General features: G+C 48.2%; 1 protein-coding gene across 1 annotated transcript in view; it reads right to left on the bottom strand.

The window, feature by feature from the left end:
- LOC144120302 (uncharacterized) overlaps positions 1-15,537 on the bottom strand; it is a 76,150-nt gene that overhangs the window by 19,865 nt on the left and 40,748 nt on the right. The window contains exon 6 of the mRNA XM_077652691.1: positions 9,424-9,509. Coding sequence (XP_077508817.1) covers positions 9,424-9,509 — 86 coding nt within the window. The remainder of the gene's footprint in view (positions 1-9,423; positions 9,510-15,537) is intronic.

Genomic DNA, 15,537 nt, shown 5'->3' with positions numbered 1-15,537 from the left:
TGTCGAGCAAAAACACAGTACGGTTACGACTGTTGCAGATTAACTGCTGAGCTGCCTCCATTCCGTTCACTTCCCCGATTCTCTCCATTGCCCTCCTCCTCGTTGGAGACAGTGCGACGGGTGGCAGCCGTTAGAGTGGGAGGCATGGGAGGAGTTGTGGGGAGTTAATGGGGCACTTGGGGAGTTCTTTCTTTAACGTGACAATGACGGCCTCGTGAGCGCTGAACTGGGCGCTTAAGTGGTCGACTAGGAAATGCGCGGGTAGCGAAAAGTTCCTGCTGCAGATGGCCACTTGGGCAACCGAACACATCGGCAGTGCCTCCGGGCCATTGACTCCCATCAGTGCCGAGGTAGACGCAAGAGATCGGCTACCTTCTGTTTGATTTTACATAGATTTTGGAAGCCATATATAGGCGGAATGGATATGGAAGCTAACCTTCTTACAGGGAGACGAAGCAGGACTTGGAGCTGACGTGATGTTGACATCGCGCTCATGTGGCTGCAGAATGTTCCCGCTATACGTTATACCAACATTGGGCACCGCTTAACGATTATTACAGCGAGAGCTTTACTAGGCTATGTCGACAAGGTCGTGTCCGCAAAATATGTCCGCAGCAGTTGTGAGGAACTTAAGAGGTAGCGCCAAACGAAAGAGGATGATGTGAGGATGCTACGCAACAAAATTATGGCGATAGAGTGATGAGTTAATTAATTACAGCTAAAAATATCCAAAAAAGGGGCGGAGCCAAGACAACGTGTTGCGCCAAATTTAAAAACCGGAAGCGTGGCAGGAGCCAACGCATAGCACCAAAATTGAAAACAAAGCGTGGAGTCAAGTTTGAAAACTCAACATGGGCCATTGATGGAACTTGATTAAGTAAGAGAATTAATTGTGGTAATTTTGAAATAGGATGAATTCACGTCAGTGCTTAATCGAGTAAATGTGAGGATAAGGGACAAGAGAAGCAAAAAGAGGCGACGAGTTCCGAGGAGGCGTCAGTGCTTTCGCGATCCTCCAATGCGGGTTACCGCACTTACCTCAAATTTTTTCACAGCACCGCTTAAGAGCTGCGCTGTCAAATAAAGATTGAGGAGCTTGACACCAATAGCTTTGTTGAAAACGTCCATTGAAACGATATTAATATTGCTTTCAAGTTCTATAAATAGCAGCAGGCAACCCAACAGCTCCGGGCAATATATCAGGGTTACGGTGTTGGAGACTTCCGATATTAGAAATGGGTGTTCCCTACTTCCTCTTTTGAGATCATCATATTTTAAAGATAGGCGTGAATGCCCCAAAGGAGTCAGTGTTCAAATGTTTATAGTGAAGCGTCTACAGAAATGTTACAGAAATGCATTTTCTTTAACCGCCGCGCCTCTGGCCACTGAATCGTTAAGGCCTGTTTCACTATTTGTGAATTAAACGTTGCAAGGCCATGGAGAATCATAGTAGCACCCAGATTTCTGAATGTGAATTAAATGTTCTGGGCGTTCGCTATCCGCATCAATGGTTAATGACTATCAATACTACTAAAACATCCGTCGTAACCTCCCATCGAAAGCACTCCTACCCGCCGTCTAAGTACGTCATTTTAGATTCGGTAATCACCTGTGTTCCCTCTTACAAGTACTTGGGTACTAACATAACCCACAATCTGTTTTGGTCTGATCACAAATCAGCACTCACAAACGATTCTAACCGGTGTCTTGGTTTTCGCCGCTGTCACTTAAAACTCGCCTCCTCCTGTGTAATAACTATTCCCTGTTCGAACAAAACTAGAGCACGCATGCGCTATTTGGGACCCGCAACAATAATTTCTTAGGAATGTTCTTGAACCAGTACAGAATCGAGCCTGCCCGGTTTAAGCACTCCAGCTACAGCTGTTTCACTAGTGTATCTAACCTAAACTTTGAATCTAACCTGCATGCTCTCGTTAATCGATGTAAAATTTCTCGAATTAGTCTTTTTCATATATTTTATCATTTACAGCTATCTAGTTCTCTCATCCTACCCCTTACCGGACTTCGCAACGTGTCAGCCACAGTAAAAGTGCTTATCCACCACTTGCCCATACTAGTGCTATCTTTTCTCATTTTACTTCCAGACTGCAAAAGACTGGAATGATTTTCCCCTTCCTGCCGTGCTCTACGTCGATCCGCAACATTTTATCTTCAGAGAAAAAAATTATACACCTGTAATAAGTGATGCACTTTTTTCTGCCTTTGATGTATAAACACTATCCCTCATGCAATGAATACCCCATACCTGGAGCCTTTGAGGTGTATATTGTCACGACCCAAGGAGAGCCGTGCAGGCAGGCGTAGAGGATAACTCGACAAAGAGGTAGGTCCTTTTAATCAAAGAGCGAGGTCTAGCCCGAGCGTGCCTCTAGAGCCAACGACCGCTTCTTCGACGTTTCGACTAAGCGCGGAAAGCCGCTGGGTGATATAGGCACGTGGCATTATTTCCCTCTCGAAAGACCATCGGCTCGATGCCAAGTGAGCTTTATACAAGGATAGAAGAAAAGGAAATGAATAGGGGTGAGGTGAAATATACAATCCGTGCTAGCTGGGAGGCGGGGAAAGTCAAGTTCGCACTTGCGGGGAGGGGATAAGGGCGCGGAACGCAACGTGAACGCATCGCTCAGTCACGTGAAAAGTACGGCTTTATGCATACCACACGCACGATGTGAAGCCGCTGACCTCTCAGGGCCAACGATGACACTTCCGTCAGGAACAATATAGTAGTTGACGCTGAGGCCGCGCTGGAATTTGTGTACGAAGGAGAAAGAGAGAGAGAAAGTTTATTCACTGGAAATGCAGAGAGGTTGGGCGGAAAAATGAATATCTCGCCTGCTGCTCCGTACTGGGGAAGGGGAAGAGGAGAAAAAAGAGGATCACGACGGGAGATGATGATGATGATGGGAGAAGCACATGATAAAAAGACAAGGCATATTTTCTAACACTACAAACTCTTTTCAAGGCCCGTGCCGCTTAAAAATCGTGAGGAGTTTTTCGCACAACCCCTTGCGGCGCATGGGGGTCCACACCGACAAGTAGTCGCCCGGTTCGTAGTGCACATTCCTGGGCCGAAGGTTGTAGTGTCGGACATCGGCGGATCGCTGGTCCTTGATGTGCAAGCGGGCCAGCTGACGGCTTTGCTCTGCTTGCTCCACGAAGTGGCCTGCGTTCGGTGGGACCGCTTCATTCCGCATAGGAGCATCGCGTCCAACATCATGCGGACTCTACCTAGGTTAAATAAGACGAAACGGGGTAAACTTAGAGGTTTCTTGCGTCGCGGTATTGTACGCGAAGGTGACGTATGGCAAGATCTCGTCTCGTGTTTTATGCTGAACGTCGACGTACATTGAGATCATATCTCCCAATGTCTTGTTGAGCCGTTCCGTTAGGCCATTAGTTTCAGGATGAAACGCTGTGGTTTTTCGATTTTCTGTATGGCTGAGAGTCAAGATGTCCTGTAGGAGCCGAGCTGTAAACGCCTTGCCTCAGTCAGCAATGATGGTCGAGGGGGTGCCTTGTCTAAGCACTATGTCGTGTATAAAGATGTGAACAACTTCGTCGGGTAGTTCGATTCACAGTGCGAAAGTGCACGGCTGGCGCAAACGATTGCTTTGTTGACACCGTTTTGCCGCTGAACTAGAACGGCACCAAGACCGACGCTGCTTGCATCCGCGAGTACCTCCATGTCGGTATCGTCGTCGAAATCTGCCACGATCGAGGATGATTGGAGCCAGCGTCGTAAAACATAGAAAGCCGTCTGCTGTTCGCTGCCCCAGGAAGTTGATGCATCATCCCAGGTTAGGAGCGTCAGAGGGCCGGCATGGTGGTTAAAATTTTTAATGAAGCGACGATAGTATGAGCAGAGGCTCAGGAACAGTCGGACTGCTTTTTGTCGGCAGGGACCGGAAAGGCAGCAACGGCAACAAGTTTCTCAGGGTCAGCGCGGATCCTGTCCGCACTCACAATGTACCCGAGAAACTTCAATTCAGTGAATCAAAGTAGTACTTTAGCGGATTGAGGGAGAGGGTGGCGGATCTAACGAACAGCTTCGAGGACAGTTCTGAGGCGGTGAAAATGATCAGTGGACGCTGCGAAAAAAAAATTGATGACGTCGCCAAGGTAAACAAGGTATGTCTGTCTGTTACTTCAGAACTGTGAGGACGGTGTCCATTATTCTTTGGGATGTTGCAGGAGCGCAACCGAGCCCGAATGGGAGGGCGCGGAATTCGTAGAGCCCATCCGGTGTGACGAAGGCGGTTTTCTCACGGTCCCTCTCATCAACTTCTTTTTGCCAATAACCACACCTGAGGTCTACCGAAAAGAAGTATTTGGCTAGCCGAAGCCTATCGAGGGAGCGTCGACACGCGGTAGCAAATATACGTTAAGCTACCTGTAGTCGATGCAGAAACGCAGTGTTCCGTATTTTTTACGAGGACTACAGGAGACGACCACAGACTGCTTGACGATTGGATGAAGCAGTCTCCGAGCATCTCTCTGATCTGCCTTTGAATAGCATTTCTCTCACGAGAGAACACACGATAGGGCTGCTTATGAAGGGGCCGAGCGTATTGATGCATGGTGATATGGTGTTTAACAATCGATGTTTGTCGCCCTTTGGACAAAGACGTGAAACCTGCACCAAAGGCACGCAAGAAGTCCTGCAGTTTCCTCTTTCCAGCTGGTGGAAGGCCTGTATTTATGTCGATGTCGTTGACCACTTATGGTTGAACTCGAGTCGGAGTTACCTCGGAAGAAAAGCATTCGGCCACATCCCGAACATGGTCGACATACGCTATAACTGTGCCACGGAACACATGGCGATGCTCATTGGAGAAATTGGTAACAAGTTCATCTGTGCAACCGCCATGAAGGAAGCCAAGATCTCGTGCCACAGAAATCCCCATAGCTAATAAGAGGGGTACATTAGTCTCGACAATCCGGAGTCGCCGATGTGGCTTGTCGCAGGTAACTCTAGCGAGGATGCTGGAGCATAGTGGCGCCGTAATGTTATCATCGGTGACTCGCACTGCAGATTGCGAACCCTTGTGCTCAGGGTTTTCGGCGGTCATTTTGGTGGAAAATGTCACCAAGCTATTCGGGAGAGTGATAGTGGTACCGTGCTCCAGCAGAAAGTCGATGCCAAGGAGGACATCGCGAAAGAATTCGTGCAGAATGAGAAACGTGGCAACCGTAACCCACGCCGTACACATACCGCGTGGTGCGACAACATATCCGCCGGCCGTACGTATGTCTGGCCCTTGCCGCGCTGTCGTCACGTTTGTCAGGGTCGCCGTAAGTCGTCCGCTAAGGATGGAGTTATTCGCAACGGTATCTACCAACGTGCTGATCAACCTCCTTCGCGTCGACAAGAACAGGGATGACCAAGGAGATCCGCCCTTCAGCGTGGTCTGGCGTTGTAGGTAGGGAGTGACTAAGCGGTGCGGCAGCAAAATCTGGTCGGCGAGTCGGGCGATTCAAGCGCTGCTTCGGGAAAACTGTTCGGCAGCGCGGCGGTAGACGTTGAGGCGATTCGATTGGCGCCGCGGTGAAAGCTTCTCATCGAATTGGCCTTTAACGGCTTCGCCTTCGGAGGAAAGACGTGCTGCGGGAAAACGTGACCCAGAAGGCGAAGAGCGGCGTGGCGATCGAGTCTCGCGGCACGGAGAATGCGGGGGACTACGCTGGCGAGTGACGTACTCGGCGATGTGCTGAGGCCGCTCACCAAGTCTTGGACGAGGACTGCCGGGGGAAAATCTTCGCAGGTCCAGTGGCGATATGGGCATCGCCGGTCGATATGACCTGCCTCGCCACAGGTGTAGTAGAGAGGTCGTTGATCAGGAGCGCGTTGATCAGGATCAGTCTTCCGTGGCGCCTGGCGCCAATCAGATCAGAAGGCAAACGGTTGGGCAGCGTGCACCGCGCCCACTGTAGTTTAGGGCGAGGGTACAGGAATTACAGGAAACGGCGCATTACGGCCACATATGTCACTAGCTTGGGGGCCGGGTACGACGCTGGGACGGATTGGGCCGGTTGCGGTGCTGGAACGACTGCAGCGACCGGTGCCCTGAGTGCGAAATGAACTTTTTCGCAGGTGACACAAGTCAGGGAATCGACGTCAGCGGCAAACACTGCTTGGAGTTACCCCAGCTTATCACAGGCCACGGAGCACACAAGTTCGAGAAGGGAGCTCGGATTGGTTCCGGGATCGTAGTCGACCCGGTTAAGCGTGGACAGCGTGGACGCTCGACGCTGCTGGACCTCTGCTGCAGCAGTTTCTTCATATGCACAGCATTGGCCAGAAACTCCGCAGCGGGTTTGGGCGAGTTGGTTCCGTACGAGGCCAGAAAAGAGCTCATCTTTGACACCATGCACCAGGTGCCGCAGCTTCTTTTCTTCACTCATGGCCTGGTCGGCGCGATGGCAAAGACGCGTCACATCTTCGACGTAGTACATTGCGACACCCTCGTTCGGGAGTTGGATGCGGGAGGTCAGGGTACGGTCCGCACTCTCCCGGCGGTCACTGTTGGCTTACGTACTCGGAAGTTACGGCGGAATGCAGGCCACGTAGACTAGTGGCCTCGCGATTCTCAAACCACGTCCGGGCAGCAGCTTCAGGGCTGAAGTACGCGTTCCGCAGTTTCGCAGCGTCCTCCCAGCTATTGAAGGTCGCGATCCATTCGTAGTGAGCCAGCCAGACTTCGGCATTCTCGAACTGGTCCCCTTGAAGGGGTTTAGGGGTGCGTGGGGTCTGAAGGGTGAGATAGGACGGAGTGGCGGTAGGGCCAGCAGCAGAGGGCGGGCGGTGAAGTTGCATGAGTGAAGTGGAAGGCAGGGCCGCTCCGTCAAGAGGTACGACCTCGGGGGACAAACCTTGGAGCCTCCGTGTTGCGCGATGAACCGGGGTGGTCACGAGAGTCATCTGCACGAGACGGGAGCATCGACCGCACATCCCCCGGTGTCACGAGCCAAGGAGAGCCGTGCAGGTAGGCAGGCGTACGGGAGAACACAAAAATTAGGTTGGTCCTTTATATATCAGAGCAGGTTGTTGTTGTTGTTGTCTCTGAAGCGATGGCACATACTACCGTGGAGGGGGGGGGGGGGGAATTGGTTAGGGTTAGGCGCAGAATCAAAAAGGATAAAAATTCATTGAGACTTATCTCAAGCGATTCATATATAAAAATTGAGGAATCAGGGAAAACGAAGAATGAAGATCGAGAGATATTGAGGAGGTTTGGATAAAAATCGAGGAAACAAAGAGGTCAGGGCTAAAAAGTGGAAATTACAAAGTAACAAGATAAATAACCCAGTTTTGAGAGAAAAATACAGGGGAAGAAGAGTTAGCACAAAAAACTCCTGGTCTCGATAACATACCTGTGAAGGAACTCACACACCAGCTTAAGGGCATGCCCTTTGAGGGTAGCAGCGAAGGAGAGGAGGACGGGAAGAGTAAACAGCAGCCCTGATCGAGCGAGGGGTAACTGAAAATATTTAGTTCTCTTCCGTGCAAACCGTCGGCAAGAGGGGATGAAATGGTTAAGGATTCAACGTCCCCTCATCACTCAAGTAGACTCGACGGCGTGAATCGAGCACTGCATAAATAAAGAATAAAGCGAGGAATCCGCCAGCGCAATAGCTTCATTGAAACTTCACATTGCTTTGAAGCTCATGAACGTTCTCTAGGAATTTTAAATGGCCTAGCCCGAGCGCATCTCTCGAACCAACCGCTGCTTGGTTGTCGTTTCGACTAAGCGCGGAGGACGCGTGGTGCTAGGCACATGCCAATATAAAATAAATAAATAAATAAAATGTGACTCTTAAAGAGCAGTGCATCAATTTCAGAACATATCAGACAGCATTTTCTCGACGCCGTGTTCTCGTCGAAGAGAAGCAGCGAGAACAAATATTTACGTCGCCCAAATTTATTGATTTATTTCAAAATACTGCGGGCCTATATTGCCCAAGCAAGAGGGGTATACAACATAACAATCACAAAGAAAACAAAATACAACACACAGCCTAATTCGATGATAACAAAGAGAAGAAAGAAACAGCATTAATAATAATCCAAAATAAGACAAATTAACAAAGGAAGTGTTCTTCCAATGAATTGCTAAAATTGCTGTTTTGAAAAAAAGATTCTGGGATCAAGTTTCAAATCGAAAATGGTTCGGCGCAAGAAGCTATGCTTAAATGAATTTGTTCGTGCAAGTATAGAATGCAGTGTATGTTCCTTAGCGTGTTGTGTTCGTCTGGTGGTAGAAAGTTGAACACAATTAGGTTTTGGAATGTTTACCTCGCGTGAAAGAATCTTACCAAGAAACAAACTTCGGTTTATATTGTGGCGGTCTGAAAGAAGTGGGATACTATTTTCTGCCATTAGCTTTGTGGGAGAATCAAATCTGCTATATTTGTGTAAAATAAACCTGACTCCTTCCCTTTGAATGGTTTGAAAGGAGGCGATGTTCTTTTTTGTATACGGATCCCAAACGATAGCTGTGGATTTGAGCTTAGTCTGAAGGAACATGTCATATGCCAAAAGCCTAATGTTAGAGCCTAATATGCGAAACCAGTGGACAACAAGCGTAATCTGGTGTAAGAATTACTAGGGTCGGATAAAGGAAGTCTGCAGTGAAGCTCCGGCCACATTCATGGCAGCCACGCTCTATTCGTTTGGTAGAAGGAAATAGGCCGTTGTTTTCCCACATCACTATAATAACCGAAACTCAGATGCATGGTGGCATTATCAGCAGTGTTTTGACGCCTCCTATGCATCCAATATTTCGACGGCATCGTACGTCACAAGGAAGCCCCATTACTGTAACATTCTGCAAATAACACTCTTTCTTTCTCTCTGAGGTTGAAGACCATGAAAGTAAAAAGGAAAGCTCCAGGACAAATTTGACTTCAAAACGGAACCACGATCACAATTCGCTCATGCGATATTAAATCACTTATTACAAGGCAATTTTATGATGACAGGGAAGGAAGAAGATGTATAGATAGTGAAATGGTTCGAAGAAATGACCATGATCGCGGTCACCTTTTTTTCCAGTTCTCAGTATTTCAATCATTAACGTTTTCAGGAGCACATCATCTGGTTCCTCCTTTGGAAACAGCAAAATGAAACTGTATGTGCATTCCAGCGAAAGGGCATAGAAAATGAAACGCAGCTAAAATATTTCGACGTTCGCTTTGGCGTTTCTTGCATTTCGCGTGACGGCTTCGCGATGAGTAAAGAACATAAACAACGTTTTAGTGCACACGATTTACGGGCAGCTGAAGCGGGTTATTAAGCTGGACCTGAATCGACGGTTTGTCGCGCAGGCTGCTGGGTGGCAAGCAGTGATCAGGAGTTGCAAATAGGGTCGGCTGGCTGGTATAGAGATGGACGTTTGCGCTTACCTTTATTACGCCGATGAGAAGGATGGTGGAGAAGAAAATTTCTATGCAGCTTTCCGTTATCATGGCTATCGCGACGTAGTGGGGATCTGAAATGACCCAGAAACAAGAGGCGTGAGGCATTGCAGACTGTCTCAATGTTTACGAGGATTCTAAACGCTAATTTTTGCATTTGCAAGGTTTAGGTGCAAACTTTCTAGCAGCATATGAGGTGAGTGTGTTTTAGATTACTCTGAACGGTCGTTTGATAATTTCATGTCTATTTTCTAATCAAATGCTGTCAGTGATGATCTATGGGACTTTTTTGATAAGGTGAGGCATAGTACAAAGGCCGCTAAAAGTACAAAAGGAAAAAAAAGCCTGGACTAGCAGCGAAGTGATTCATCTCAAGTGCAGGATTAAAAGGAAACGAAAAGCATGCTATCGAGATCTAAGTGGCGAGAACATGACACCGCTTCATTGCATGAGGTAAGAATTTACTCGTCTTACTAAGGATTTGAAGGATATATTCTTTAACGTAACAGTGAAAGATTTTATTTATGCAGCACCTTTAAAAGCAATTGTTAAGTGTTGGGATACCCAAGCCCTACATATAAACAGCATAAAGCTGGGGATGAAAGAATTACACGAGAACACCATGAACATTTTAGCTTCAATTTCTCTTCCGTATCCGCCAAAGATGACACTTCCATATTTTTACGACTCCACCGATCGTCCTTCAGCATCAGACCTTTTGGTCAACGAGGAAGGAGTCCTGAACCTTCTGAGTATTGGAGATACGCTGTTACGGACGGCGTTCTTAATGTGTTTTATACAGATATTCCCTGTGGGTCACTATATACTTCACCATCTCTTAATCATCGCATACACATGGCGTATTTTCTACAGCCTGGAAACAAGCGAAAATAAAGGTAGTTATAGTCTGTAAACATCTCTCAAATTATCATTAAACTTAAATTTCGTTATCACCAGCGCAGCATGATTTCCGTGATAGGTTGTCCGCAATAACATGGCATATGTACAAATCGTTTACGATATTCGTCAAGCAATAGGTAGCCCAGGACAAACCGACTTAACTTTTTAGACTTCGCCAAAGTTCTTTATAAAGTATATCTTCCTAAACTCTTGCTAAAATTAAAGCTATATGAAAATGGAAATATTTGGAAATGATTTACATCACCCCTTCGTTCTCGTGAGCAGTATTTTTATATAAATGAAAGTAAGCGCCGGGCTCAAGCCAGTTCTCTCAGGAGTACCGCAGGGCAGAGTATTCATGCCCCTTTCATTTCTAATCTTTATTAACAATTTTTTTCACTATCACAGTATCACTAATGTTATTCGCAGAATATTGCGTCCTATATTACACAATTCAAAGTTTGAGTGACTAGTAACCCTTCAGCACTAATTTACACTAAAATTCCGTTATGGTGTATTGAATAGCAAATGACACCGAACCCAGTACAATCAGTTTGTAGGACTTATGAAAAAGAATATGGCGACCCTGAAGTATGAGTACAGCATCAGCGAACACGAACTAAAGACATTTCAGAGCATAATATTCAGGATAATTATTTGTTACCAAACTTGAGGTAGAACACGCGCCTCATTGATGTGTGCCGAAGGACGAATAAAGTTCTCTGGGCCCTCAGGGAATGGCTACAGCGCAACCATCGAAGTGAGAAGTCTGGTACATAAGATTGTACCACGGACAATTATTGAATAAGCAAAGATAGTGCGGGACCCACACACCACAACTAACCTTCATAAATTGGACGGAATTCAGCTCACGTAGCAAAACATTTTTTCCAGCTTCGTTATCAAGGAGAGCAAGAAGGAATGAGGATCTCACGCCCTCTCAGCGCCCACACTCGAAGCCGGAGCGCTCCGAGGCGCGCCAGCAACGGCAGCGCCGCGCTAGGTGTGACAAATCGCTCCTGACTCGGTCGGAGTGGCGTGGGAACATTTTGCCACCCCTGTGCGCTAATGGTGGCAGAGTGCCCGCCAAGAGCGCGGTACCGCCCTCACTCAGGCAGGAAACCTCGCGGGCTCTGCTCACACGCCACCTAGTCACCAGTCATTAGAAAACAGCCGCTTCACCCTCCCACCACCTCACCATGCACTTGATTCAGAATGCCTTGCTGTCTGGCGGTAACTGCAGATAAACTGATACATTTCGCCTTACCTCCTTCATCGCTACCACCCTACCACTTTGTTCAACATGTGGGGCGGCCAAGGCCACCCGCGTATGCGCTACCTGTGCGAATTCCCCCAACCCATGGCAGTTTCCCCCGTACCCAACCCATCCCCCTTCTCATGGGAGATTGCTGTGCGAGCTGCTTATCCCGCTGTCAAAACATGGCTAGTGGACAGAGCTGTCCGGGAAGCGCAGGCCCGTGGACTCTAGGACAAGTAGGAGCCCACCTTAGACGACTTTTTGTTGCGAAAGCAACACTACGCCAGCCAGCCAGCTCGGCTAGTCGTGTGGTCGCACTTCAGCCGTATGCCGTGTGCCGTGGCCGACGAACGACCTTGAGCCTCCATTGCTTAGCAATCCCGTGCCGCGCTCCAACAGATGTGCTCCGCTGGAGTAGAGGAAGAGGAGGTGTCGCCTCGCGGGGTCTATATATATATATATATATATTAAGGAAGCCAACAGTCACCGAAAACAAGGTGCATAGGGGAATGTTTTCTGTTTTTTTTTAATTTCTAGTGCCAATCAATTGTTTTCTTAAAGGAAATTACTTATAAACCAGCAGAAAAAACAACAATGCCGCCGATGGGATCCGAACCCACGACCTCCGAATATCGCGTCCGGTGCTCTTACCAACTGATCTACGGCGACGGCTGTCCAATCTGCTGCTTTCGTGGGTATTTATGTTTTGCATGTAAGCGAACCTTGCGAGTGTTCACCAGCGCCACCCTCGTCCATAGCGGTGGACGTAGCACGTCCTGTAATACCGCAAGTGTGACGTAGAACGTCTTCTAACGGCGAGGGCGGAAACTGTGCGAGAGCCCTCTTAAGCTACCTATGGCATCAAGACTGCCAGAACCGAGACCCCCGTTAAGCTATTAGCAGACAAGGCAGATGAAATGAGGGGCTCGTTTGACAAACATATTAAGGAAGCCAACAGTCACCGAAAACAAGGTGCATAGGGGAATGTTTTCTATTTCTTTTAATTTCTAGTGCCAATCAATTGTTTTTTTAAAAGAAAATTACTTATAAACCAGCAGAAAAAACAACCATGCCGCCGGTGGGATCCGAACCCACGACCTCCGAATATCGCGTCCGGTGCTCTTACCAACTGAGCTACGGCGACGGCTGTCCAATCTGCTGCTTTCGTGGGTATTTATGTTTTGCATGTAAGCGAACCTTGAGAGTGTTCACCAGCGCCACCCTCGTCCATAGCGCTGGACGTAGCACGTCCTGTAATACCGCAAGTGTGACGTAGAGCGTCTTCTAACAGCTATGGTGAGACAAAGAAGGCGAATGTGGAGCAACACTGGAATGTACCAGAAATAGACAACGGAGGGCAACTTGTTCCGTCTCTGCATGACGGTGTTTCAAGGATCCCGTCTGGTTGCGTCTTCCCAGAAGCCAAGTTAGTGAAGCTGCAAGATCTATGAGGGCGAAAGTTGACTGCACCACGGAAAAAGAGAAAGCAACCTGACGGACGAGCCGATAAGTTTACTACCTCCTACAAAAACTGTTGAGCAACATGCACTGCAGTTCCAGAAAAAAAGCATGATGAGGCGCTGACACAAGCAGTACGCACCTGTGAGATAGCTTTGTTGTTAAGAGCCGATACTGGCCTGAAGCCTCCGAGCGCTGAAGGGTTGCATTCGAGCTGCCGTTAATATCTCACGTTTAGCGGGGGACTCCCTTGGGTAGAATACAGTTTATAGGGTTTTGAACGTCCCAAATTGACTCAGTTTATGATGAACGCCGTAGTGAAGGGCTGCGGAAATTTCGATCGGTGCACGGGCCTCTAGCGTTTCGCCTCCATCCAAATTCGACCACGACCGCGACCGGGGTCTAACCCGCATGTTTCGGGTTAGCAGCTGAGCGCCCTAACCACTGAGCCACCACGGCGGCTCTGCGGTAGAATATCACGCGGTGATAAAGCAAACAGTAGAAAGAATTTTGAAAGGTTACAACGAAAACTTACGTGGTGTCTTAAAATGGCTGTTATGTTCTAACTGCATTTCGTTCCCACATAATCATGCGTTGTAGTTGGTGGCTGTCATTATTCCAGAAATTAGAAATAACAAGTGCTGCAATGTTGCGAAGTCCACAGAAGGACTACAAGATCTCTTTTCTAGCAGCCGTGTAGAAAATTCAGTTTTAAGAATTGCACCACATGTTGTCATGCGAACAAAATCGCTCAACATTTGTCGCTTAGTCCATTCTTATCAGCAGAATGGAAAGGATGATGTCCTGGCTTAACTTCTAATCGTTTCAGAACGGAAAAATTATATTAAATGAAGCGCACTTGCTTGCGTTTTTTTTTCAAACGAAAGGTTTACTGGCCTACAGACGCGGATTTTGCCGGGAGCTGCAGTTTGACAAAAAGGCATTCTTCTGCGCTAGTTGGTATCATTCCATCTGTGGGCCAGGGTGAACTCTGGGACACAGGTACGTAGACAGACGCACTGAAACACGAAACAGAGCACTGTCTTAACCTCAGCCAGAAGTCCTGTGTGCACAGCTTCTTCTTTATGCTGCGCGATAGCAATCTTGCCTTGCAGGTGATGTCGGCAATCAAGAGCGTTAAAGTAGAAGGTGGGGCTCGAAGAACAGAGAAGAGGAGCCGATACAGAGAAGAACATCAGCGCTGTGTTTCCTGTTTCAATGTGCCTCTCTACGTCCCTGCGTCCCAAATTTCACGCTGGCCTACAGATGCAGATTGACCTTCATTTGACCGCAGCTGCGCTGTACAGTTGGCAACGCCGCCGGCGGCGGCTTGGTGCATGCGCTCTGCGCAGCTGCGTCTCCGCCTGAACCACGTCACTAACCGCGCGCATGGTGCGCCGCGCTTGCCTAGTCATGCGAGCTTGGCCTTGCATGAGGGCGAGACCGGGCCGTCTTATCTGAGCGTTGCGCGGGAGGCTTTGAGCAGTCGTCGGAAAGCGGCGTCTGGCCACCCCGCCATTATCGACCGGCGAGCTGCTTATCCGGAGAGGGTCCGGAACGCCAAGCGCGCGAAGCTTTCACTTGCATCCGAGGCTTAGCCACTGTTAAGCCACAGCCATATATTTTTTAATTTGATCATTCATTTTAATTTCATCAATCGACTACACAGAGAGCAGAACGGTGGGTCTAAAAATTAACATGCTGAAAACCAAAGAAATGTTCAACAGTCTTTCAAGCGAACAGAAGTTCACAATTTGAAGTGAGGTGCTGGAAGAAGTAAAGGAATACTACTTAGGACAGGTAGTGGCTGCTGATCCGGATCATTAGAGGGAAAAAACTATAAGGATAAGAATGGGGTGGAGCGCACATGGCAGGTGCTCTCCGATCATGAATAGCAGGTTACCAATATCCCTCAAGAGAAAACTGTAGAACAGCTGTATATTACCGGTACAGAAGCGTGGAGGCTAATGAAAAAGGTTCAGCTTAAGTACAACTCAGCGAGCCATGGAAAGAAAAATGATAGGTGTAACGTTAAGAGACCGGAAGCGGGCCGAGTGGGTGAGGGAACAAACGCGTGTTTGGGACATCCTACTCGAAATCAAGAGGAGGAAGTGGACTTAGGCAGGGCATGTAATTCGAAGGCGAGATAACCGCTGGTCCCAAAAATAATGGAGTGGATTCCAAGAGAAGGCAAGCGTAGCAGGGGGCCGAGAAGGTTAGGTGGGCGGATGAGATTAAGAAGTTTGCATGCATAGGGTGGGAGCAGCTGGTAAAGGACATATAGTATGGTGGAGCTGCCATAAAAAGAATGTAAACCAATAAGCTCCTGCCTGCACCACTGACGTATAACAGGCTTGACCCAATCGTAAAATAAATGAAAAGGCCCGAAGGCAATCCATCGTTTTGCCACCCGTAGGTGGAAAAATAAAAGAAATGGGGGGGGGGGGGGGGATGCTACAAGCGACCCATCGCCGGGGGAACGGGCC

This window comes from Amblyomma americanum, chromosome 2, assembly GCF_052857255.1.
Source record: "Amblyomma americanum isolate KBUSLIRL-KWMA chromosome 2, ASM5285725v1, whole genome shotgun sequence".
NCBI lineage: Eukaryota > Metazoa > Arthropoda > Arachnida > Ixodida > Ixodidae > Amblyomma > Amblyomma americanum.
Note: the sequence above shows the minus strand (reverse complement) of the source record. Positions and strands in the feature narration are given on the sequence as shown.